Source organism: Lithobates pipiens, unplaced genomic scaffold, assembly GCF_037356315.1.
Source record: "Lithobates pipiens isolate NorthernLeopardFrog02 unplaced genomic scaffold, aLitPip1_a1.2 Scaffold_18, whole genome shotgun sequence".
NCBI classification, from domain to species: Eukaryota; Metazoa; Chordata; class Amphibia; order Anura; family Ranidae; genus Lithobates; species Lithobates pipiens.
Genome location: NW_027507758.1, coordinates 585118622 through 585144181, shown reverse-complemented (window position 1 = coordinate 585144181; position 25560 = coordinate 585118622). Strand labels below are relative to the sequence as shown.

The following is a 25560-nucleotide window of genomic DNA, read 5'->3' as shown; positions in this document are numbered from 1 at the left end:
ACAGGTGTATACTGTGCTGTGCTGGAGGCACACGACACCCACTAACTCCTGCAGATGGCTTTAATAGAGAACACCAGCAATAAAGGGTGGATATAGGTGTATACTGTGCTGTGCTGGAGGCACACAACACCCACTAAATCCTGCAGATGTCTTTATTATAGAACACCAGCAATAAAGGGTAGATATAGGTCTGTACTGAGCTGGAGGCACACAACACCCACTAACTCCTGCAGATGCCTTTATTATAGAACATCAGCAATAAAGGGTAGATACAGGTGTATACGGTGCTGGAGGCACACAACAGCCACTAACTCCTGCAGATGGCTGTATTAGAGAACAACAGCAATAAAGGGTATATACAGGTGTATATTGTGCTGTGCTGGAGGCACACAACACCCACTAACTCCTGCAGATGCCTTTATTATAGAACATCAGCAATAAAGGGTAGATACAGGTGTATACGGTGCTGGAGGCACACAACAGCCACTAACTCCTGCAGATGGCTGTATTAGAGAACAACAGCAATAAAGGGTAGATACAGGTGTATATTGTGCTGTGCTGGAGGCACACAACACCCACTAACTCCTGCAGATGGCTTAATTAGAGAACAACAGCAATAATGGGTAGATACAGGTTTATATTGTGCTGTGCTGGAGGCACACAACACCCACTAACTCCTGCAGATGCCTTTATTATAGAACACCAGCAATAAAGGGTAGATACAGGTGTATACTGTGCTGTGCTGGAGGCACACAACACCCACTAACTCCTGCAGATGGCTTAATTAGAGAACAACAGCAATAAAGGGTAGATACAGGTGTATACTGCGCTGGAGGCACACAACACCAACTAACTCCTGCAGATGGCAGATGGCTCAATTAGAGAAGAGCAATATTGGTAGCTACAGGTGTATACTGCGCTGGAGGCACACAACACCAACTAACTCCTGCAGACGGCAGATGGCTGAATTAAGGAAAATAAATAAAATGGCAGATACAGGTGTATTCTGCGGTGAAGGCAAACAGACAACACCCAGTCACACTCTAACTCCTGCAGATGGCTCAATTAGAGAACAGCAATAAAGGGTAGATACAGGTGTATTCTGCGGTGAAGGCACACAGACAACACCCAGTCACCCACTAACTCTGGCAGATGGCTCAATTAGAGAACAGCAATAAAGGGTAGATACAGGTGTATTCTGCGGTGAAGGCACGCAGACAACACCCAGTCACCCACTAACTCCTGCAGATGGCAGATGGCTCAATTAGAGAACAGCAATAAAGGGTAGATACAGGTGTATTCTGTGGTGAAGGTACACAGACAACACCCACTAACTCCTGCAGACGCCGGAACACTACACAAGGCCGCCGCGCTGGCGGTCTTATATAGTGTGGGGCAGGGGCCAAGTCCTGGGGAAAAAAGTGTGGGAACTCCCACCCAAGATCCACTCACCCACTAAAAAAAAAATGCTACGCTCATATGCACGAACACTTCAAAAGTGGTATTTTGTTCCAATTTTCGTATTGTGTGTATGAAGCTCAACTGTTAGTACATGAAAAAAAAAAAAACAATCCTCAATAAACATAAATACGGTAATTCTCTGAATAATCAGCATTCAATAATGTGCTTCCATGCAAATGTGAACATCATGTTCTGATTTTTATTGGGGAATGTTATTTTGTACTGTATATAGAGTGTTTATGTGGTGAGTTTACACTTTTCATTGAACAGAGTTTGGATAACAGAGGGTTAAACGGAAAGGTCATAGATTAACTGCACATTAACTGGACAGAATGCTGGGAAGATAGTGATGTGTTCCTGCTTAGGAGATGTATGTTAGCTTGGGGGGCTGAAAACTCTGCAGGGCTCCAACACACTCTCGCTGCTATTCCAACCCTTCACATATTTCAACATAAACTTCCCTCCTGGCATTAAACTTTGCCAGGTATTGTGCTCAGCTTACCACCCCAAACTAATGTTCCTCCCTCAGCTCACCTCTCTCCCTGCATGTCCTGTGTGCAGAATAGCTGTGCTCCTCCTCTGGGTTCTCTCATCATATGGCACTGAAGATAGAGGAGGGGGGGGATTCAGCGGGACACACAGAGCAAGTATGCAGGAGACTGGGGGGGAGATGAGGAGACAGAAAATCAGAAGGGGCCGGCGGGAGGAGCGCATCACGAGAGGTCTGACTAAATACAATCTCTTAGCAGCAGGGACCTGATCTACCCATCTGCTAGCTGTGATTGACAGGTAGATTGAAGAGGCTGCTGTCATGGGGCCCCCTACTGGCAATGCCTGAATGGTCAGGTCAGTCCACCCCTGGTGTGCAGCACTTACTAATACAGTTTGCATACTTCAAAGTCTTGCAGGATGCGGCTGCTAACAGGAATTGAGTTCCTGTTGTGGAAAAAGTACAGGAACTCCGTTCCCATGCGTTCCCGCAAGACTTGAGCCCTGGTGTGGGGTGTGTACTACACAGCCTGAGCTATATTTGGCCACAGGCATCCCCACAGAGTTCTGGCTTTGCGGAACGGGCGAACAGCCGGTGTTCGAGACAAACATGTGTTCGTCTCTAACACCAAGCTCATCCCTACTCAACACACAGCCATTAATGTCTAAGCCGCTGGCAACAAAAGTGAGTACACCCACAAGTGAAAATGTCCAAATTGTGCCCAATTAGCCATTTTCCCTCCCCAGGGTCATGTGACTCGTTAGTGTTACAAGGTCTCAGGTGTGAATGGGGAGCAGATGTGTTAAATTTGGTGTTATTGCTCTCACTCTCTCACACTGGTCACTGGAAGTTTAACATGGCACCTCATGGCAAAGAACTCTCTGAGGATCTGAAAAAAAGAATTGCCAAAACCCTGAAACTGAGCTGCAGCACAGTGGCCAAGACCATACAGTGATGTAACAGGTCAAGTTCCACTCAGAACAGGCCTTGCCACGGTCGACCAAAGAAGTTGAGTGCACATGCTCAGTCATATTCAGAGGTTGTCTTTCGGGAATAGATGTATGAGTGCTGCCAGCATTGCTGTAGAGGTTGAAGGTGTGGGGGGTCAGCATGTCAGTGCTGAGACCATACGCCGCATGCTGCATCAAATTGGTCTGCATGGGTGTCGTCCCAGAAGGAAGCTTCTTCTAAAGATGATGCACAAGAAAGCCTGCAAGCATTTTGCTGAAGACAAGCAGACTAAGGACATGGATTACTGAAAAAATGTCCTGTGGTCTGATGAGACCAAGATAAACTTATTTTGTTCAGATTGTGTCAAGCATGTGTGATGGCAACCAGGTGAGGAGTACAAAGACAAGTGTGTTTTGCCTACAGTCAAGCATGGTGGTGGGAGTGTCATAGTCTGGGTCTGCATGAGTGCTGCCGGCATTGGGGAGCTAAAGTTCATTGAGGGAACCATGAATGCCAACATGTACTGTGACATACTGAAGCAGAGCATGATCCTCTCCCTTCGGAGACTGGACTGCAGGGCAGTATTCCAACATAACGACCCCAAACACACCTCCTAGACGTCAATTGCTTTGCTAAAGAAGCTGAGGGTAAAGGTGATGGACTGGCCAAGCATGTCTCCAGACCTAAACCCTATTGAGCATCTGTGGGGCATCCTCAAATGAAAGGTGGAGGAGAGCAAGATCTCTTAACTTCCCCCAGCTCCATGATGTCGTCATGGAGGAGTGGAAGAGGACTCCAGTGGCAACCTGTGAAGCTCTGATGAACTCCTTTCCAAGAGGGTTAAGGCAGTGCTGGAAAATAATGGTGGTCACACAAAATAATGACATTTTGGGCCCAATTTGGACATTTTCACTTACGGGTGTACTCACTTTTGTTGCCAGCGGTTTAGACATTGTGTGTTGAGTTATTTTGAGGGGACAGCAAATTTACACTGTTATACAAGCTGTATACTCACTACTTTACATTGTAGTAAAGTATCATTTCTTTAGTGTTGTCACATAAAAAGGTATAATAAAATATTTACAAAAATATGAGGGGTGTACTCACTTTTGTGAGATAATGTAGATGCAAATATGCAAATAGATAAAGCATGCATATGGAAATCGTGATTGCACCACAAGTGAGGTATCACCATGAACGTCAGAGTGAAGCAAAAATTGTAGTGCTATACACACATTCAACTCTAAACTGATAACCTGTAAAGGCTTTTAACGCATTGCCTATAGACAGTTTTAGGTACCGTTTGTTTTTGCTGTTTCACAGGCATGCGCAATTTTACCTCTTTGACATGTTTTGTATCTGCTTACTCAGCACAGCATAATATTGTATACTTTACAAAAAAATTTGGTATTATATTGTGTTTGTGTGCACTACACTTCATTTAGGTGTTTTTTTTTTTGTTCTTGAAAATTTGCATTTGATAAATGGCTGTGCAAAAACATTGCAACAGCCACCATTTTATTCTCCATGGTCTCTGCTTTCAGAAAATATATAATGTTGGGGGTTCTAAGTCATTTTCTAACAAAAAGATGCTGATATTAACATGTATTTGAAAATGTAATTTTTTTTCCAGTAGGCAAGCAGTTAAAGATGTAACATCAATCAAGCGTTACGCACCGAATAAAACTTGCTTCAGGTAGTGCTGGTCTGTGTTTATCCCTTAAAGAAAAATGTGTTTTCTGTCAATAAAACATAATGAATACGTGTATAGCAAGTCCCATTTGGTAGTACTAACCCCTTAAAACATGGATGCTCAACCTGTGGCCCTCCAGCTGTTGCAGAACTACAAGTCTCATCATGCCTCTGCCTTTGGGAGTCATGCTTGTAACTGTCAGCAGCATGCAATGCCCTCATAGGAATTGTAGTTCTGCAAGAGCTGGAGGGCCACAGGTCGAGCAACCATGCCTTAAAATGTTGTTGTACTGATTTTCATAGAAACAATCATTTCATATACCTATATTTTGTTTCCAAATATTAACTCAAAGATCCCATACAGATAGAGTACCTTCCTATTGTAGGATGTTAGACACATTTCGTTTTTATCTCTTTCTGCAGTCAAGGTGTTTGTTCTGGTCCTTTCAGTGTTTCACATGATTTGAGTTTAATTGCTTCCCCTGCCTCTGGAACAAGTTTCTAGAACATAGGTAGGGAGATTCAAATGACCAGCCTGAATATTTATCATGGCCTGTCTAATCCCTGGAGAGGAATGTCCAGAAAGTGGCTGGGGAGGTGATAAATAGCCTGTCAGTTTGACAGCTGCCTGCTCTGTATCTGGAACTCTGCATGCTCCTGATAAACAGATCACCATGCCTGACTCTCAGAGAGCTCTGATGAATATACAGGGAGAGACACATTCTCCCTGTGTAATCTATAGGACTGAGCCATCAGTTTGACAGATCAGATACTGCTCTGCTTTTCCTTATGAATAAAAGCTACTATTGTTTTTAGGGCCGTCTTTAATATTGATTGGACCCTGAGAAAACATTTTTGCCCAGGAGAAAGGGGCTGAACTTCCAAAGAACCTCTCTGTGGTAAGGTCACCTGGCAGTGGGGATGGGTACCAGTCAAAAACAGGTACCAGTTCCCCTTCCCTGGAAAGGTGCCAAATGTGGCAGCGTAGGGGGGGGAAGCAAACATGTGGAGCTTCTCCTCTTGGGTGGAGCTCCACTTTAATTTGTTCCCTAAAATGTTTCTTTGTTGCACCATTTTAAATTCATGTTAGTTTTTGTAGCACCAAATTAAAGATCTCGCTTTGGCATCCTTGCCTTGGGTCCCAGTGGACCTTGTCCCAGCACTGCCATGATGTGTTACTGATTCCTTATATGATCTGCTGAGAGTGAGGCTGGGTTCACACTATGTGTGGAGCTGCTCGCAGCAGGGGGTCTGGTGCCTCCCTGTTCCACATTTCAGGGATCAATCAGTTGCAATATTTTGCCTGAATTCGGACCTGAAACTGAGCCAAAGACACACACAATCTGTGTGAATCGGCTCCATTGCAAGCCGGTCACACTCTCCTGTCATGCGAATTGGATGCGAAGAAAAACCCAGCCTGAATGTTTTTCTCTTTAATAATACTATACAATTTTGGTTAATCTCCATAGAACAAAGTAAGAGGTTCAGGTTTGTAATCTTCCTTACCAGACTCTTTGGGGAGGGTTTTTTTTTGAAAATGTCTTTTAGAGCATCAATGACCTGAAATATAAAACGGAAAAAATATATAGTGATTATCTATTGATCTGTTTATCAAACATCTGTAACACATCTCTATTTCTTTTTCTCAATATCTATATTAATAAATATAACAACAAATGTTTATGTATTCTATCATGTTTCCCTTTCCTCCCACCTCCTTTCTTTTTTCTTGCCTTCATTCTCCCTCTCCTTTTATTCTTCCATTTCTCCCCGGAACCATGAATCAGACTGAGACAGAAAATACAGTAAAAATCAAACCTTTAATATAATGGTAAAATGGTACAGATAGTAAACATAGTCAAAACATAGCCAGGGATCAGAAGCCAAGATGGGTAAATCAGATGAGCCAGTAATCAGACCAGAAAGCAGCATAGTCGGAGGCAGAAGAAACAAGATCAGGAACCAGCAGCTTGCTCCCTGATTGTGGCTTGCATGTGGATTTTCTGAACACAAGTGGAGAGTTAACAACCAGGAGTTGAAAACAGGAGTTAAGACAGGAGTCTCTAACCTCTATCCTACCTCCATCCTCCCCTCCATTTTAAATATCCCACTGCAAGGGGCAACCAGACAGCTTTCCAGAAATGTCAGGCTGACAGCAAGCCAGATTCACCGGAACCAGAGTGTTTAAAGGGGACAACCGCAACCAGGTAAGCTCGCACCTCCACTCCCCCCCCCCCCAGTGATTGTTCCAGGGACTCCGTCTGACCGCCTACGGGGGTCAGGAAGGAATTTTTGCCCCACTGGTTCATTTGGCTGCTACTGTCAGGGGGTTTTTCGCCTTCCTCTGGAACAACCATAGGTTAGCATACCCCTACCTCCGGCCTCCTTTCCATTTTTTACGCTATCCTAGGATGACTATTCCAGATCACAGCCAGACTTCTTTTCTAAGTGGAGACCTCAACCTTAAGTAAAGGCAGCTGGAACAGCCAGCAACCGAATACAACAACTCCTTCCGCATCCATATAGGCATCCCCTGATCAACTTGCGCGCTAATAGCCTCAAGCACGGCGGCAAGTCTGATACCTAGCCCCACCTCAGGATCAATACCCTGATCAGGATCATCATCTTAGGCCCATAGTACCATCAACAGCATCCACAAACCATGTGCTACTTCAAATACTCAGCTGAAGTTCTGCACAGACTAAGGAACATCAACACCACATTGCCATCTTCCATACAAAAAATACTTCAAAGAGAACAACTATTAAAAACCGGACGACAACCAGCTCCCAACCACAGGAAGACATCTACTCGACCACTACAATTAGATTGCGCCTTGATTAACGCCAGGTCTGCAGTCAAACATAGACTGGAAGTACACGACTACATCATCGAGAACAATGTAGACTGCCTCTTCATCACCGAAAGCTGGTTAACCTCTGACTGCAACACCATCCTCACCGAATTGGTGCCGGAAAACTACAGGATCCTAACCGAACACCGGATAGGGAAAAAAGGAGGAGGCCTAGCAGTGATCTTTAAAGGTCACCTGGATCTCACTAAACCATCATCTCAGAACCCAGTGTCTTTTATGGAAACCCTGACGCTACATTTTCAACCAACACCCCATGACACCACTCATATTCTACTGTGCTACAGACCACCGGGACCAAAGTCCAATGTTCTTTCACCCCTCACGGAATCCTTTGCAATGCACACCCTAAAATTCAAAAATTTCCTGGCACTCGGAGATTTCAACCTTTAAGCAAACGAGCCTAAAGACCCCATCGCGACTGCCTGCATCAATCAACTAGAAGAACTGGGTCTACAGCAACTGATAAAGACTCCCACGCATGGGTCAGGACACACCCTGGACCTCATTTTCAAACAGAACATCGACGTCAACATACTCGACAACATAACTCTGCCATGGACGGATCACCACGCCATCAAATTCAAAATCGCTACCAACATCACCAACGCAAAACGGAAACCTGTAACAACGCACTGGACCAGATCGCATAAAAAACTGTACTCCGAAGCCTTCAAAACCACTCTGTCCAAAAAAATATCTACAATAACCTTAAACCACTCTACGGAGGAAACACTCAACTCCCTGAACAAGGCATTACTGCAATCAGCAGACTCGGTAGCACCAAAACGCAGGGCTCTCATCAGGAAGAAAAATGCTGGATGGTTTAATAGCTCCCTCTCCGTACTAAAGCAAGAACGCAGAAGAGCGGAAAGAACATGGAGAAGAAATCCCACCGAGGAAAACCTATTTAACTACAAAGGTCTGACAGAGAATTATCGGAAAGCAATCTTCAAAGCCAAAAAGGACCACTTCTCATATACAATCTCAACGGCCGCAAACCAACCACGGGAACTGTTTAAACTGGTTAATCAATCAATGAATCCGGAGTGCCTAGAACCCCCAGAAAGCGAATCCCAGGATTACTGTGACAAACTGTCGGATTTTTTCATCGATAAAGTCAAAACCATCAGGGGAACAATTTGTCAGAAGAAAACATCCAACCTCAGCCAGCAAATACATAAAGAGGATGTCCGCACCAACATACCGCAGCCGCCAAAATTTTCACTATCCCCAATTACCGTAGACACCGCAAAAAACATCATTAATAAACTGCGTGACAGTACCTCACCTATTGACATCATCCCCACAAAACTACTGAAAGAATGCTCCGACATCGTGGCTCCAACCATAACCCACCTCATAAACCGATCATTCCACGAAGGGATTGTTCCCAGCATCCTCAAACAAGGCATCGTCAAACCTCTACTCAAGAAACCAAACCTGGACCCTCAGGATCCAAACAACCGTAGGCCGATTACAAGCCTCAACACCATTTCTAAGATCATGGAGAAAGCTGTAGTACATCAGCTACAACTTCACCTGGATACTCACAAACTCCTGGACCCGCTGCAATCAGGCTTTCGCCCGGGTCATGGAACAGAAACAGCTCTCCTCAAGATTTGGGATGACGCCCTCGAAGCAGCAGATGACGGAGAGCCGTGTCTCCTCGTACTGCTAGACCTAAGTGCAGCGTTTGATACAGTAGATCACAATACTCTACTCGTCCGCCTCACAGAAGTAGCCGGAGTCCAAGACATAGATCTCCAATGGTTCGCGTCCTTCCTAGGAAATCGGTCACAGACAGTGAAACTAGGAAAATTCCTCTCCGAAACTCGGGCAGTCACCTGCGGAGTCCCTCAAGGCTCTCCGTTGTCACCCGTTCTCTTCAACATTTACATTCACCCACTCCTTCAAATCATCAGATGCTCAGATCTCTGCTTCCACTCTTACGCTGACGACACGCAACTTTATTTCCGGATCAATGGAAAAAAAGATCACCAACAACAACTTGAAAACTGCCTCAAATCAATAGAGGACTGGATGACCACCAACTCCCTCCAGCTGAACCAATCAAAGACAGAGCTTCTTATCTTACACCCAAATCATAAGCCTGCAACCAAAACCTCCTGGTCTCCACCAACCATCTTTGGGCAGACTATCTCCCCAAAGACCAAAGCGAAGAGTCTCGGAGTTATTTTAGACGCACAAATGTCAATGGATGGGCAAATAGGATCTGTAGTCAGTCGATCTCACCATCTGCTGCGCATGCTTCGCAGACTCATCCCTTTTATCCCAAAGAATGACAAAGCAGTGGTAGTTGGAACAATCATTAATTCATGACTGGACTACGCAAACTCGCTTTACATAGGATTACCACAATATCAACTTGCGCGATTACAACTGATCCAAAACACGGCGGCAAGGCTGATAACAGGAAAAAAACCCTGGGAATCCATTTCTCCTTCACTGAGGAGCTTACATTGGCTAACCGTAAAAAATCGGATCACGTTCAAGACCCTTTGCCTCACCCACAAATGCGTGCATAGAGAAGCTCCGCAATACCTAATGGAGAAAATAAATCATTACACACAAAACCGCAGTCTTCGATCAGCCAACAAAAACCTCCTCCTCGTGCCCAAAGCCCGGTATAAATCCAAGGGTGATCGGAGATTCGCTGTCCAAGGGCCTCGGCTATGGAATGCTCTACCAATCAACATCCGCCTGGAAGAAAATCACCTGGCTTTTAGGAAAAAACTCAAGACCTTCCTCTTTTAGCAGATGATCAAAGCTCGCCACAGCGCCTAGAGGCGATTCAGTTCGCATTGTGCGCTATATAAGTATTTCATTCATTCATTCATTCAGAAGAGATGTCAGGCAGGCAAAGTCTTTACACAGGAACACAACAGAGACACTCCAGATATGTTGACCAGGCATACGCGCGAAAGGAATGAACAAGGCAGTTTAAAATAGCAGAAGGGGTTGGCTGGCTGTAGGCAAGACTGACGAGCAGGTAATTATAGCCAGGTGAGCCACTGTGGAACAATGAGTGCTGACAATTATCGGACAGCTGAGCAGCCTGAGCACAGAGAGGAGAGCTGCTAAGAGCCCAGCCCTGACAGTATTCCCTCCTCCTCTGAGAGGCTAGGTTTGGGGGGAAACATCTATGGAAAGTATGGAGGAGGGCAGGAGCATTTACATCCGAGGAGGAGACCCAAGAGCGTTCCTCCAGACCATAAGCTCTTCAGGGGAACAAAGTACTGTATGCGCCCATGAGACCTATAATGATAGATTGTATCTATCATACTCCTCATGGTTCTCAACTTGAACCATGGAGTCTTACCTATCACTGGCACATCGCAAGGACTCTTGGACCAGCACCCAAATGGAACAGAGATCACGGAGATGTTCCTCTAATGCAGGAATTTTTTAAGGCACAAATGTGTCAGGCAACATGGATGGCTGGAACCCATAATTCGCCTAAAAAAACGGAGACAATCGGGAAGTGCCATTGATTTCAATATTGTGAGCAAACTCCACCTAAGGTAAGAGGTCTGACCAGTTGTTATGAAATATAGCAATGTAGAATCTGCCCTATGGCTTGGTTGCCTCGTTTTACAGCCTCATTGGACTGCAGATGAAATGCCAAGGAGAAAGAAAGCTGGATTCCCAACTGTGCACAAACGGCTAGCCAAAACCTGGACACAAACTGGCTACCCCTTTCCTAGATGATAACCTTAGGTAGCCCATGTAAATGGAAGCTCACCCGAGCAAAAAAGGACGCCAGTTCTTTGGATGTAGGCAACTTCTTAAGAGGAATACAATGACACATCTTCGAGAACCAGTCAACCACCATAAGAATAACTGTGTTGCCCTGAGGAGTTGGGTAACAATAAAATTCATAGACAAATAGGTCCAAGGCCTCTCCCCATTGGGTATGGGTTGTAGGAGGCTCATTGGAAGGTGTTGAGGTGTTTTACTCTGAGCACACACAGAACAAGCGGCTATGAAGGTGGTTACATCAGTGCAGAGACTAGGCCAACAGAATTGTTAAGAAATAGACCAGTTGAGTTGATTCTTCCCTGGATGACCAGCTGTCTTGGGAGAATGATAAATCTGCAGAAAAGCAGCACGGAGATTCCCGGGGACAAAGCAGCAGTCACAAGGTCATGAGCTGAAATGATAGCTAACAATTCTCTGTCCCCAATCTTGTAATTGCATTCTGCAGGAGAAAATTATATAGGAGAAAATTTCTTAGAAAAGTAGCCACAAGGATGCATAGCGCTCTCAGAGGTACAGCGTTGAGACAGAAGGGTGCCTACTCCAGTCTCAGACACATCAACCTCAAGAATGAAGGGTAACGTGGGATCAGGATGTGCCAGCTCAGAAGCTGCAACCAATTCAGGCTTGAGAGACTCAAAGTTTGCAATGGAATCCAGAGACCAATTCTGTGGGTTTCCGTCCTTCCTGGTCATATCAGTCAGGGGTTTGACCAGAGAAGATAAATTATAAATACATTTCCCATAATAATTGGCAAAGCCAATAAAATGTTGTAGCAGACATAGACCTACGGGTCGAGGCTACTGTAGAACTGCAGATAGATTCTCTGGGTCCATCAACAAACCGGCAGTAAAAATGACATAACCAAGAAATGTAACCTGTTCACAGGAGCGTTGCTAGGTCTAAAAAAGATCTGGGGCTAGAGACCATAGCAGCGAAGTAAAGAAAGTCATATGCTCAGGCGGGCATATACATGCATATAATATATGTGTGGGTGTGTGTGTGTGTGTGTGTGGGTGTATATGCAGACATGGTGCAGGAGGAGATGATCAGAGGCTGCGGACATGGTGCAGGGGGAGATAATCAGAGCCTGCAGACTTGGTGCAGAAGAGCAATAACAGGAGGTAGTCAGAGGCTGCAGAGGGGTCTACCCCGGCCATTATGAGAAGCATGCAACACTGCCAAAACTTCACAGAGGTGACACTTCTGTTTTACATTTAAAAATGGCGCCACCCATTACATCACTGCGCATGCGCTCGCATTCCCGAAAAAGGCCGAGCTTGTACTGGCTTTCTCGAGCGAGCATGCGCAGTTGACATCTTGGCCTGGGCCTACAACCATATGTTTTACGTGTGCTGCTGTCTTCAAAGCTGCCCTAGGGCAGGCGGCCTTGCTGCTATCCCAGTAGGCCAGCCCAGCCCTGGCCACTGCACCTAGTAAGAGACTCGGGGCTATGGGCCCCAGATTCAATGCTATAGCCAGAAGCCACCCCCTAGTGATGCCTTTGCCTGTTCATGATGGAACTCGTACTTTTCCAACGCACAATACAGATTTTATCTCTTAACCTCTGTAGCACACAAGAAAAGTCTGTGTGGTGGCACTCTATGGTTTTTGAATATATCAAAATATCATCAGGATATATTGCTGCAACATATCTCAGAGGACATGATGAATTCCTGAAAAACTGCAGGAGCATTGCAGAGACCAAACGGCATTACAAGGTATTCCTTATGTCCGGTCCTAGTATACTATTAAAATGCAGTTTTCCATTCGTCGCCCTCCTTAATCCTCACAAGATCGTATGCCTCTCTCAAATCAGGCTTAGTGAAAACTGTTGCTCCCTTGAGGCGGTCAAATAATTCCAAAACCAATAGGATCAGATAAGCATTCTTAATCGCGTGATGCGACTGAGACCCCTATAATCGATACCAGGTCTCAGTTCACCACTCTTCTTTTTCACAAAGAAGAAGCCAGCACTGGCAGGAGACGAGGATTTGCTAATAAACCCCAAGAAAGTGAATCAGCAACATAATCCTCCATGGTTTTATCCTCCAAGACAGACAAAGGGTAGATCCAGCCATGAGGAGGCATGGCACCAGGTTGAAGGTCAATTGCACAATCATACGATCGGTGTGGAGGCAAAATACCGGTTTGACCCTTGTCAAAGACATCGCTAAATGTGCAGTACTCTTTTGGCAAAGAGGAGAGTGAAGACATGCACAAGACCTTAACCACTTTCTGAAAACATGTAAAGGTCTCCCATCGATAGCCTTAATGGCATGTGGAGTGGCACAAAGCTGCAGCGTAACAGAGTGCTTAGACACAAAGGTGCTATCTATGAACAAGCCTGCAGCCCCAGAATCGATTAGAGCTTGTGTATTGATGATCGACTCACACCAAGAAAGGGTAACCGGAACTAGAGGCTTATGCTCCAGGATAGCTGGGGACACAACAATGTCACCTAAGGTCTGTCCCCTACAAGCCCTCAGGTTGGGGCGTTCTGCTGGACGGGTAGGACAAGACTTCAATAAGTGACCTGCCAGGCCACAATAAAGGCACAATCTCTCCCTCCTCCTAAGGACCCTCTCCTCTGTAGAGAGATGTGTGCAGCCACACTGCATGGGCTCTACTTCACTGGTGGACTCGGTACTGGGAGGCATGGGAGGTGAAGAAGGTGCTTCCCTTCTCCAGTCTTCTCTTCCCTTACATTTTTTATATATTCCTGGTCTTTTCTCACTTCCCTTCTTCTGTCCTCCTGTGCTCTCCTTCACAATCTTTAACTCTTTAGCTATCCTCTTCTTTCCTTCCCCTCTCCTTTCCTTCCCTCTTCTCTGTTTTTCTCTTCTACCTGTTTATATTCTTGCTTCCCTGGGTTACTTCTTACCTCCCCTCTTCTGCTTTCCTCTCTCCTCCCTTCTTCCATCCTTTTGTCCACTCTTGTTCTCTACGCCCTTCATCTTTCTACTTCTCTCTTCCTGTCCTCTCCTCTGTTCCTGTCCTACCCTTCTCTATTGTTTCTTCCTGTCCTGTCAACCTACGTCTCTCCTTTTTTCCTCCACTCCCCTGTTCTTTTCTTTTCTTTTTATGAGTTAGTGATCAAAAAGTGAGGGTAAAAAAGCAGCACTTACACATGTGAGTATGTACTGTCTTACTGTTGACTAGTAAGGCTGATCTTTAGACTAAAGTAAGGTTGGCTGATGTACCAATAAGCATTTAAAAAGCATTTGGTGGGATATGTACGAAGCACCACGATTGTTCCTTCCCCTCCCTGTTGTACGGCCAAAGGTTTTCTTTAAATCCAGATTTGCATTATGCTTTGTGTTAATGTATTGTATTTACATGAATTAGGAACTTTGCTTTAGGCAGACATCTATTAAAGTTGGTAGGCCCTGTTCTGTAACATTAAACATATTTAAATGACAAAAGCTAATCTTTCTGGATGATTACCTGGAGAGGGTTGAGCAAGGTAAATAAGTAGTGCAAGAATACAGCCTTTGGGTATACATATAAGGGGATCCCAATAGCCCAAGTCAATCCAAATTGTGGCGTGCAGAACAAAACTGCTTTCATCAGCTTCTCAACCACCTCATCATCCTCATTCTTCCCTTCAGAGACTGACGACTTGAAGATTTTTGCAATCACAACCACCAGGACGAGAATATTTCCACCCATAATTACCATGGCAGGGATGGCGAACAACAGAAAGGCACCAGATTTATTATCCAACCAGCAGGCATTGCTCATTGTGTACTTATTAGGATAATACACCAAAAAAGTGGTACAGGCTATAACAGATGGACAACCATATCCAAGTATGACAGAAAGGAGCAAAAATTCTTTTTTGGTGAAGTGATGGAAGACAAAAAGTAATTGACACACCAAAAACAGGCCCTGCACCAATGTCCAGGAAAAGAAGGCCAACAAAGAAAAATGAGTAACGAAGGTGAGTATTTTGCACAAAAAGCGATGTGAAGGGATATCAAAGAGGCTGGACGCCAAGAAAGAGACATTGCTAATTAACAGAAACACAGCTATATGAATGATGCAAATATGTCTGTATAAAGCAACAGAGCTCTTGGATTGTTTAAGAAGAAAGATTTCTATGGCAATGCAATTCAGAAGAGATCCTATGGAGACAGGAAGCAGAATCTTCATGAGAGTATCCAAGAGAGCCAGGTTATGATTTTCTTCTGGTTGATAGCCCGCCATTAGGACTGAGAAGGAGGTCAGGTGATTACAGGCACAGTGGGTACTACTATTGATAACTGTAGTATTACAACCCTCCGATGACCATTTGTTCGTATTTAAATTCCAAAACACACATACTGCAGTCTCATTAGACATGATGTCGTTATGTGTGAAGTTCATATAAATATTCAGAGAGTGCTCACTCTTGTTATTTACAATGGCCACATTGGTCCATATGAAACTGTCCAAAATATAAGAAAGGTTATCAGAACTGTCATATGGGAGGTTAAAGCTGCCATTAGTTGGTGCATAGATCATGGATAGTACATTAACCACTTCAGCCCCGGACCAATTAACAGCCTAAGGACCAGAGGTCTTTTTACAATTTCGCACTGCACTGCTTTAACTGGTAATTGTGCAGTCATGCAATGTTGTACCCAAACGAGATTTGCGTCCTTTTCTTCCCACAAATAGAGCTTTCTTTTGATGGTATTTGATTGCCTCTGCGATTTTTATTTTTTGCGATATAAATGGAAAAAAACTGAAAATTTTGAGAAAAAATTATATTTTCTACTTTTTGTTATAAGAAAAATCGAATAAACTCAATTTTAGTCATACATTGAGGGCAAAATTTATTCAGCCACATGTCTTTAGTAAAAAAAAATGTCAATAAGCGTATATTTATTGGTTTGCGCAAAAGTTATAGCGTCTACAAACTAGAGTACATTTTCTGGAATTTACACAGCTTTTAATTTACGACTGCCTATCTCATTTCTTGAGGTGCTAAAATGGCAGGGCAGTAAAAACCCCCCCCCCCAAATGACCCCATTTTGGAAAGTAGACACCCCAAGGAAGTTGTGGAGAGGCATGTTGAGCCCATTGAATAATAATGACACAAAAAAAAAGTTTACAAAAAGTTGTCACTAAATGATATATTGCTCACGCATGCCATAGTTACATGTGGAATTGCACCCCAAAATATATTCTGCTGCTTCTCCTGAGTACGAGGATACCACATATGTGGGACTTTTTGGGAGTCTAGCCGCGTACGGCACCCCGAAAACCAATCACTGCCTTCAGGATTTCTAAGGGTGCAAATTTTTGATTTCACTCCTCACTACCTATCACAGTTTCAAAGGCCATAAAATGCCAAAATAGCACAAAACCCCCCCAAATGACCCCATTTTGGAAAGTAGACACCCCAAGCTATTTACTGAGAGGCATGTTGAGTCCATGAAATATTTTATATTTTGCCACAAGTTGCAGGAATTTTACAATTTTTTTTTTTTTGCACAAAGTTGTCACTAAATGATATATTGCTCACACATGCTATGGGCATAAGTCAAATTACACCCCAAAATAAATTCTGCTGCTTCTCCCGAGTACGGGGATACCACATGTGGGGGACTTTTTGGGAGCCTAGCCACGTACGGGACCCCGAAAACCAAGCACTGCCTTCCGGATTTAAATATAAAATGCTACCAAAAAAAACTGTTAGGGATCAGGCCTGACTCTGCAATTGCTGCAGTTATGTGTTTAGTGTTTTGTAAGTGACAGTGATCGATCGATACTGCACTTGGGTGTGCTGGGCAGAGGGGCAAAACGCAGGTGCCAGCAGGTATCTGGGCTGATCCCGCTAACAATGCGTTTTTTTGGAACCCTGAACTGCTGGGGATGCTAGTATAGATCTGATCAGATCAGATATTGATCTGTTCAGATTCTATACCACTACGGGAGGTTTATGCTTTGCGTGTGGGTGTTAGCGGTACTGGCACTAACCTAGCGCTGCCTGGGGCGACGCAGACCCTGACCCTAAAACCTAATTGATATCACCCACCGGGTGACCAGGGGGTTAAACCTTTATTGAGTAATAAATGGTGGGTGCCCTGATGCTATAAAAAGCAAACTAACCAGAGTCACCCGTACCACTTATACGGTGATCACTGGTGAAGGGGTTAACTAGGGGCAATCAGGGGGTTCAAATTTTTATTAGGTAGTATATGAGGGTCCCTGGCGCTATATAAAAACCTGACGGGGAACCTAAATAACTAACTGGCTAACCAGCGTCACCAGTGACACTTATACTGTGATCGCTGGTGAAAGGGTTAACTAGGGGCAATCAGGGGGTTAAAACCATTATTGGGTAGTATATGGGGGTACCTAGCGCTATAAAAACCTGGCGGTGAACCTAAAAAAATAACTAGCTACCTAGCGACACTAGTGACACTAATACAGCGATCAGAAAAATGATCGCTTAGTGACACTGGCAAAAGGGGGTGAAAGGGTTAACTAGGGGCAATCAGGGGGTTTAAACCATTATTGGGTAGTATATCGGGGTACCTAGCGCTATAAAAACCTGGCGGTGAACCTAAAAAAATAACTAGCTACCTAGCGACACTAGCGACACTAATGCAGCGATCAGAAAAATGATCGCTTAGTGACACTGGCAAAAGGGGGTGAAAGGGTTAACTAGGGGCAATCAGGGGGTTAAAACCATTATTGGGTAGTATATCGGGGTACCTAGCGCTATAAAAACCTGGCGGTGAACCTAAAAAAATAACTAGCTACCTAGCGACACTAGCGACACTAATGCAGCGATCAGAAAAATTATTGCTTAGTGACACTGGCAAAAGGGGGTGAAAGGGTTAACTCTAGGGGCAATCAGGGGGTTAAACCTTTATTGGGGGGTGGTAGGGGGCTACCCTGGACCTAACACTAACTGCCCTGACAGTTTTTACTTTTACAACTGACACTGAATGCAGTGATCAGTAAATAAATGGTCACTGCAATCAGTGACACTGTGACTGGGGGGGGAGGGGGGGCGGGGGGGATCGGGGGGGGTTTGTGTGCCTGTGTGTGCCTACATGTCAGTGTAGTGTTGGTGCACACTTACTTTCTGTCTTCTCCTCGTAGTCCGGTCAAAAAGACCGCCCCGAGGAGAATGACATCACTTCCTCCCTGCCTGTGTATACAATACACAGTGGGAGGAAGCTTCTCATTTGCCAGGAGCGATCGAGAGGGGGTGGCCAGAAACCAACGGCCATCCCCTCATCCCGGATCGCTCCTGAAGCAAAACGGACCGCCGTATCCAGCGGGAGGGGGTCCGATCGGACCCCCCACCCACTGGAAGGCAAGCACGTACATGTACGTGCTTGTGCCTGCCGGTGCCATTGTAATGACGTACATTGGCAATACGGCGGTCCTTAAGTGGTTAATAACACCCGCAGAAGACTTATCAATTTTCTTTAATATTTCTGTGGACAGGGACACAGTGGCACCAGACAAAAGCTCTACAGAGCTACTCTCGTTGAGTCCATCAGGATTGAAAACGGTGCAGGAAACATCAATACCAGGATAGGCAATACGGAAGTTCTCAAATGTAGTCTCCATTGTTGAAAACATGTTTTCAATGCTTTGTAGCAACTGTAGATTTAGATCAGGCGTGTCAATGCATTCATTCAACACACTGATAATAAAAATAGTTTGCTGTAAGAAAGTAAAGTTAATAAAACGCTTTTAGCATTGTTCTAAAATATAATTTCCAAGCTTTTAATACGGTTTATACATACTGTATTTAAATGGAGCAATCATCAATGTACCATCTCACCTCAAAACAATTAAATTATTGAAGCATGTCTAAAGCCCAAACTATTTTCTGCCATCTGTGTCCCAAGAGCAGATTTACCTTCACTTCCTGTCGTATCAATATACAGTGGGTAAAATAAGTATTGAACACATCACCATTTTTCTAGGTAAATAATTGCTAAAGGTGCTACTGACATGAAATTTTCACCACGTGTCAGTAACAACCCATGCAATGCATACATACAAATAAACCAAAGGAAATAAGTTCATAAATTAAATTTTGTGTAAAAAAATAATGGAATGACACAGAGAAAAAGTAACCGGCCACAACCAGGTGCTCCTCGTGAGGTTTCTGACAGAAGATTAAAAAGATTATCAGAAGAGTTGTCCAAGAGCCAAGGACCACTTGTGGAGAGCTTCAGAAAGACCTGGAATTATCAGGTACAATTGTTTCAAACAAAATGATAAGTAATGCATTAAACCGCCATGGCCTGTAAGCACGCTCACCACACAAGACTCCTTTGGTGAAGAAAAAGCATGTTGAAGCTTGTTTAAGGTTTGTTGCACAATATTTAGACAAAGCCCGTGAAATACTGGGAGAATATAGTCTGGTCAAATGAGACCAAAATTGAACTCCATAATGCCATAATACACACCATGTTTGGAGGTCAAATGGCACTGCACTTCACCTCAAAAACACCATACCAACGGTGAAGTTTGGAGGTGGCAACATCATGGTGTGGAGCTGTTTTTCAGCATACAGTACTAGCAAACTTTAGATCATTGAAGGACGAATGAATGGAAAAATGTAACAAGACATTCTTGATAAAAATCTGCTGCCATCTACCAGGATGATGAAGATGAAACAAGGGTGGACATTTCAGCAAGACAATGATCCCAAACACAAAGCCAAGGAAAGTCTCAATTGTTTTCAAAGAAAGAAAATAACGCTGCTAGAATGGCCCATCCAATCACCTGACTTGAATCCAATAAAAAATCAATGGAAAAAAATAGAGATCAGAGCTCATGGAAGAGGCCCACCGGACCTTCAAGATTTGAAGACTGTGCGCAAGAATGGGACAAAATCACACCTGAGCAATGCATGCAACTAGTTTCTCCATATAGGAGAAGTCTTGAATCTGTCATTACCATCAAAGGGTTTTGTACCAAGTATTAAATAAATTTCAGTTAGCATGTTCAGTGCTTTTTCTCTGTGTCATTCCATTTTATTACACATACACTATATTACCAAAAGTATTGGGATGCCTGCAGATAATGTGGATAATGACAGAACTCTGGACGGCCGCACTCTAATGCTAAAACGATGCTTTATTCAAATAATATTTAGGACACAGCAAATAACATGGAAAAATAAACTGCGCTCAGGTGAGTACAAAACATAAAATAATCTAAAATAAAGGCCGCAGCTCTAAGTGGGATACACAAATATACTAGAAAAAACTTCAAAAGCTGCGCGGTAACCCCTATATACTACCTTCACAAATAATAAAAAAGGAATAAATGTGAATAAATTAATATAGATCACGTTACATACAAAATAAATGAATGAAATAACAGATTATAATTCATCAACCTAAAAGGAAAGGAGCAAACAAAGTTCACAAAAAAGTCCTCTATGGCAATTCTTTCCAGGACACCACGGTGAGTCCACACAAAAACAGCAAACAGGTGCCCGTCACCGAGAAGTGAGTGCGCTTACCAGATGGAAGCTTAATTAAAGCCTTGTATGTGAATCACCTGTGTCCTTCTCCTTATAGCTTGCGCTCATAGATCAGCTAACCCCAATGAATGGCAGCGTTCACATAAACTTATTCCTCGTTCAGCGATCCCAAATAGTGCTAACAGTGGCTCCAAAGAGAAGAGGAAACCCTCATAGTGTAACAAACTCACTCATTCATGTCTTTATGGACCTTGCATTGTGCACTGGTGTGCAGTCATGTTGGAACAGGAAGGGGCCTTCCCCAAACTGTTCCCACAAAGTTGGGAGCATGAAATCATCCAAAATGTCTTGGTATGCTGAAGCCTTAAGAGTTCCCTTCACTGTAAGTAAGGGGCCAAGCTGAACCCCTGAAAAACAACCCCACACCATAATCCCCTCTACACCCAAAGATTTGGACCAGTGTACAAAACAAAATCCATAAAGACATGAATGAGTGAGTTTGGGGTGGAGGAACTTGACATGACCTCAACCCGATAGAACACCTTTGGGATGAATTAGACTAATTAAGTCAAAACAGACTAAGACTGGGTTGTTTTGGTCTCTTTGTATGTACGGATTGCATGGGTTTTTACCGACATGTGGCGAACATTTCATGTCACTGTTAGAAATATATTTACCTTGAAAAATGGTGCGGTGTTCAATACTAATTTTGCCATCTGTACCTAACAGACAGGAAATATCTCCAAATTCAGATTGAATCCCCATTGGAAGGCTTACTCTCAATTCCAGTTCTGGTGACAAATGTAAATTTTCCAATTTTTCCTCACTTTCAGCCCTGGTAGGCAGGACTAATAGAGATTGATTCTCCCCGGGGAGGTAACAGACATAAATAAAAACCTAGAACTAGGCGAGGGTCCGTTTCCCTACACACCAAAAGGCCACCTAACTAAAACGTAACCTTTATTGTAAATCATAAAAGTTATGTAATTGAACATAACAGATACACCTATAGGTTGAGGTTAATGGCATTATATATATGAATAAACATTCTATCTCTATGTGGTAATATTAACCTCTACCAAGTTTAAATAGTGAAACTTCTCTTGATATATACAGTACATATAGACAATATGAGGCTTATAATCCCCTACGTTCAATATAAAGGCTCCAGGCTTTGTAGAGGGAGGATATGTAAATTCAAGGTCTATTCACCAACACCAACTGGTATGAAGAGATGGGGGTATATCTGTCTCTCCTCCCATCCATTGGCCACATATAAAAATGAGATGAACAGAAAAAGAGAAAGTATACTAGTAAATACTGTCTTACTGAAGATGTGGACTATCTGTCTTCTGCCCTATGAAATTATCTGTCTCTCATATATGTAATATGGGCACATTCATCTATGTGGACCCATATATCACCACATCCACAAAAAAGCTTCTCTCCTAATCAAGATTGCATTGACACAAGCACATCTTACCCCACCAAAAAAAAAAGAAAAATGGAGGGAAGGGGAGAAAGAATGTGTCAGGACAGAAACGAAATCATGCGCACCTAAATGAAAATAAAGTCAGAAGGTGCTCCCAAAATCAAATCACCCAAACCTAACATGTTTCACTCTTCAAATAGAGCTTCATCTGAGGTAAAAAAAAAACAAAGAAAAATGAAGAAAAGAAGGAACCCAGAGTAGCCGACTGTCACATGGTGAAAAGGAAATAGTATCTTTTGTTTGTAGTCCATCTATTTATAACCTAACTATCTAAAATGGCCACCGCACATGCGCATTGCTGAGGGAAAACCTATCACCAGCTTGTGGATGAAAATCAGAACTACAAGACAATCACTTATTATTGATTGCTCCTATCCCATATATCATTGTCCTTAAAGAGGAAGTAAACCCTGACGGCATACGATAGTGCGCCTGCGTGCCACTGTCTACGGCGCATGTGCCATAGACAGTTGTCACTGTCTTTTAGTAAATATCTCCTAAACCATGTAGGTTTAGGAGATATTTCTTGGACCTACAGGTAAGCCTTAATTAGGGTTTACAACCACTTTAACATACTGTAGCAGAGCGTCCCAGAGAGAGCGCCGGGAAAAGTTTTTGTTTAGCTATTTTTGTTCCTATTTGTTTTTGGAACACTGTACAGCCCCTGTATATAGGCTTGTATATATCACAAATAAACACTGCACTGTTTGTCACTACTTCATTGGATTTGATATCTGTGCCTGAAAGACTTCTCATCCCAGGGAGCTTTGTACTTGCTACCTGTCCCCCAGGTTACAATACATACAATTCCTTTTGAGCAAAAATGGATAGGAAGTGAATGTAGATTCTTTCCCTTTCCTAAATACCAATATGATCCATACACATATTATTATTAGACAAGGCTATTAGACAATAAATCCAAAGATTTTTAGTCATGTATGAAATGTAAAGCTTTCATTAGGGCAGGGGTTGACAAATTTGCTTGGAATCTAGGAGCCAGCTAAAAAAGTTAGGAGCCAGGTCGGTAACGGCAATCCAGACCTGTCCCTGGCCTGACATGGAGACGAGTGAGGGGAGGATAGCGCGGCCCCCCCCACCTGTCTCCATGTCATTGCCCATAGCTCTTAGAGGGACATTTTTTTTTTTTATTTTTTTTTTTCAAATGACAATTTTTTTTTTTTTTTTTTTTTTTTTTTTTATTGCATTTTAGTGTAAATTTGAGATCTGAGGTCTCTCTGACCCCAGATCTCATATATTTAAGAGGACCTGTCCTGTTTTTTTCAATTACAAGGGATTTTTACATTCCTTGTAATAGGAATAAAAGTGACACTTTTTTTTTTTTTTAAAAGCACCGTGAAAAAATAAAAAGTTAAAATAAGAAAAAAAAAAATGTTTTAAATGCGCCCTGTCCTGCCAAGCTTGCGTGCAGAAGCGAACGCATACGTGAGTAGCGCCCGCATAGGAAAGCGGTGTTCAAACCACACATGAGGTATCGCTGCGTTCGGTAGAGCGAGAGCAATAATTCTAGCCCTAGACCTCCTCTGTAACCCAAAACGTGCAACCTGTAGAATTTTTTAAACGTCGCCTATGGAGATTTTAAAGGCTAAAAGTTTGTCGCCATTCCATGAGCGGACGCAATTTTGAAGCGTGACATGTTGGGTATCAATTTATTCGGTGTAACATTATTTTTCACAATATAAAAAAATTGGGCCAACTTGACTGTTATATTTAATTAAAAAAATAAGACTTTTTCCCCGAAAATGCGCTTGTAAGTCCGCTGCACAAATACGGTGTGACAGACAGTATTGCAACGACCACCATTTTATTCTCTAGGTTGTTAGAACTCCTAAACACACATATATATATATATATATATATATATATATATATATATATATATATATATATATATATATATATATACATATACACACACACACACACACACACACACACACACACACACATTTTTTTTTTTTTATTATTCTAAGTAAAGGTGAGATGGGTGGGCAGTGAAAGTTTCATTAGCATCGCTGGCTGTCATACCAACAGCCACCACTAGATGGCGCCAGATTACAGAACTAAACATAGGACCACAGAAGGCCTCAAAGCCGCGGCCTCAATTACCGGCCGGCGGCGGTGCGGCCCGACACGATCACGCCAGGGGGGGGGTGGAAGGAGACAGGATACCCCCGCTGTGCTGCCCCAGGCGCCAGATCACAAATTCTAGTCGCCAATGCGATCTGGCGCCCGGGGTTTGTCGAGCCCTGCATTAGGGTTTGTTGGCACTCGAGAATTGAGACAGAAGATCCATCTCACTTCCAACCACAATAGATAATTATCCAGGTCACCTTTCCTTGGTCCTATTTTAAATTGTTCTATGGCCCAAAATTTTAATACCTCCGCTTTACCACCATGTTTTCAATTGACATCCCTAGCAATTGCTCTCTCTCTTTTTTTTGTGCAGAGTCATTAACATGTTCCAATACTTTCCATCTAATTGGCTAATTGTCTTTCCCACATACAAAAATGGGTATGGCCATCTCATAACATAAATGGTTACCACTGTACTACAATTAATTTTTGAAAGAAAAAGCAGAGGTTATAAGGTCATTTTCAAGATCCGTTGCTGCAACTGCAGCTAATATGACAAAACCTTCACAGTTAATAGAGTGCCTATGGACTATCTTGGTACTTATTAACACAGGTAAATCAAAAAATTAAAAGATAATTTTTAATAATACTCAAAGAAAAAAATTATACATAGAATGTACAAAAACAGTTACAGTCAAACAAAACATTGCATTATAAAAACATCCACCACAACCATACAACAACTGTCAGTATTCCCCATAAAGTTTTATGCTGAGGGGTGGTGTGGCAATATTCCTCTACCAGTTTTGCGGTCAAGATCCACTTCTTCAGGAGGGAGATCTATAAAATAGGCAAATAAAGAAAGGGTAGAGAAGAAAAACAACAATATATAGCAAATAAACGGCATGGTTAAACATAGATCATAATTAGGAGATCGGCTCACCAATACAGCCAATAGCGACAGGTCAGCAGGGCCCACCAATTCCCCCAGCGGCGAATGCGGGGGAGTATATAGGACCGGCTCAAGAATTGTAATCTAATTGTAACGTAGTCTCGTCTGCACGGTCTAATCGTGGCTGACGCCTTTTGTGGCCCGGTTGATCGGCGAGCATGCGTGCCCGGCACCTTCGTGTGCGGGCTGCCTTCAAGATGTCCGCTTGGCCCTGTTGGGCCTCCGTCAACGAACACCTGTGACGAATGTGCACACACACCCGTGTGCGTACGTTCGTATGCGCGGTGTGGGCTGACCCCATGACGTCAGACGCTGCCATTTG

At 43.3% G+C, this 25560-nt stretch overlaps 1 protein-coding gene across 1 annotated transcript in view; it reads right to left on the bottom strand.

The window, feature by feature from the left end:
• LOC143989115 (uncharacterized) overlaps positions 1 to 25560 on the bottom strand; it is a 149222-nt gene that overhangs the window by 9352 nt on the left and 114310 nt on the right. Inside the window, exons 6-7 of the mRNA XM_077489138.1 lie at positions 6101 to 6154; positions 4580 to 4621 (exon numbers count right to left, since the gene is read on the bottom strand). Coding sequence (XP_077345264.1) covers positions 4616 to 4621; positions 6101 to 6154 — 60 coding nt within the window. The 3' untranslated portion in view covers positions 4580 to 4615. The remainder of the gene's footprint in view (positions 1 to 4579; positions 4622 to 6100; positions 6155 to 25560) is intronic.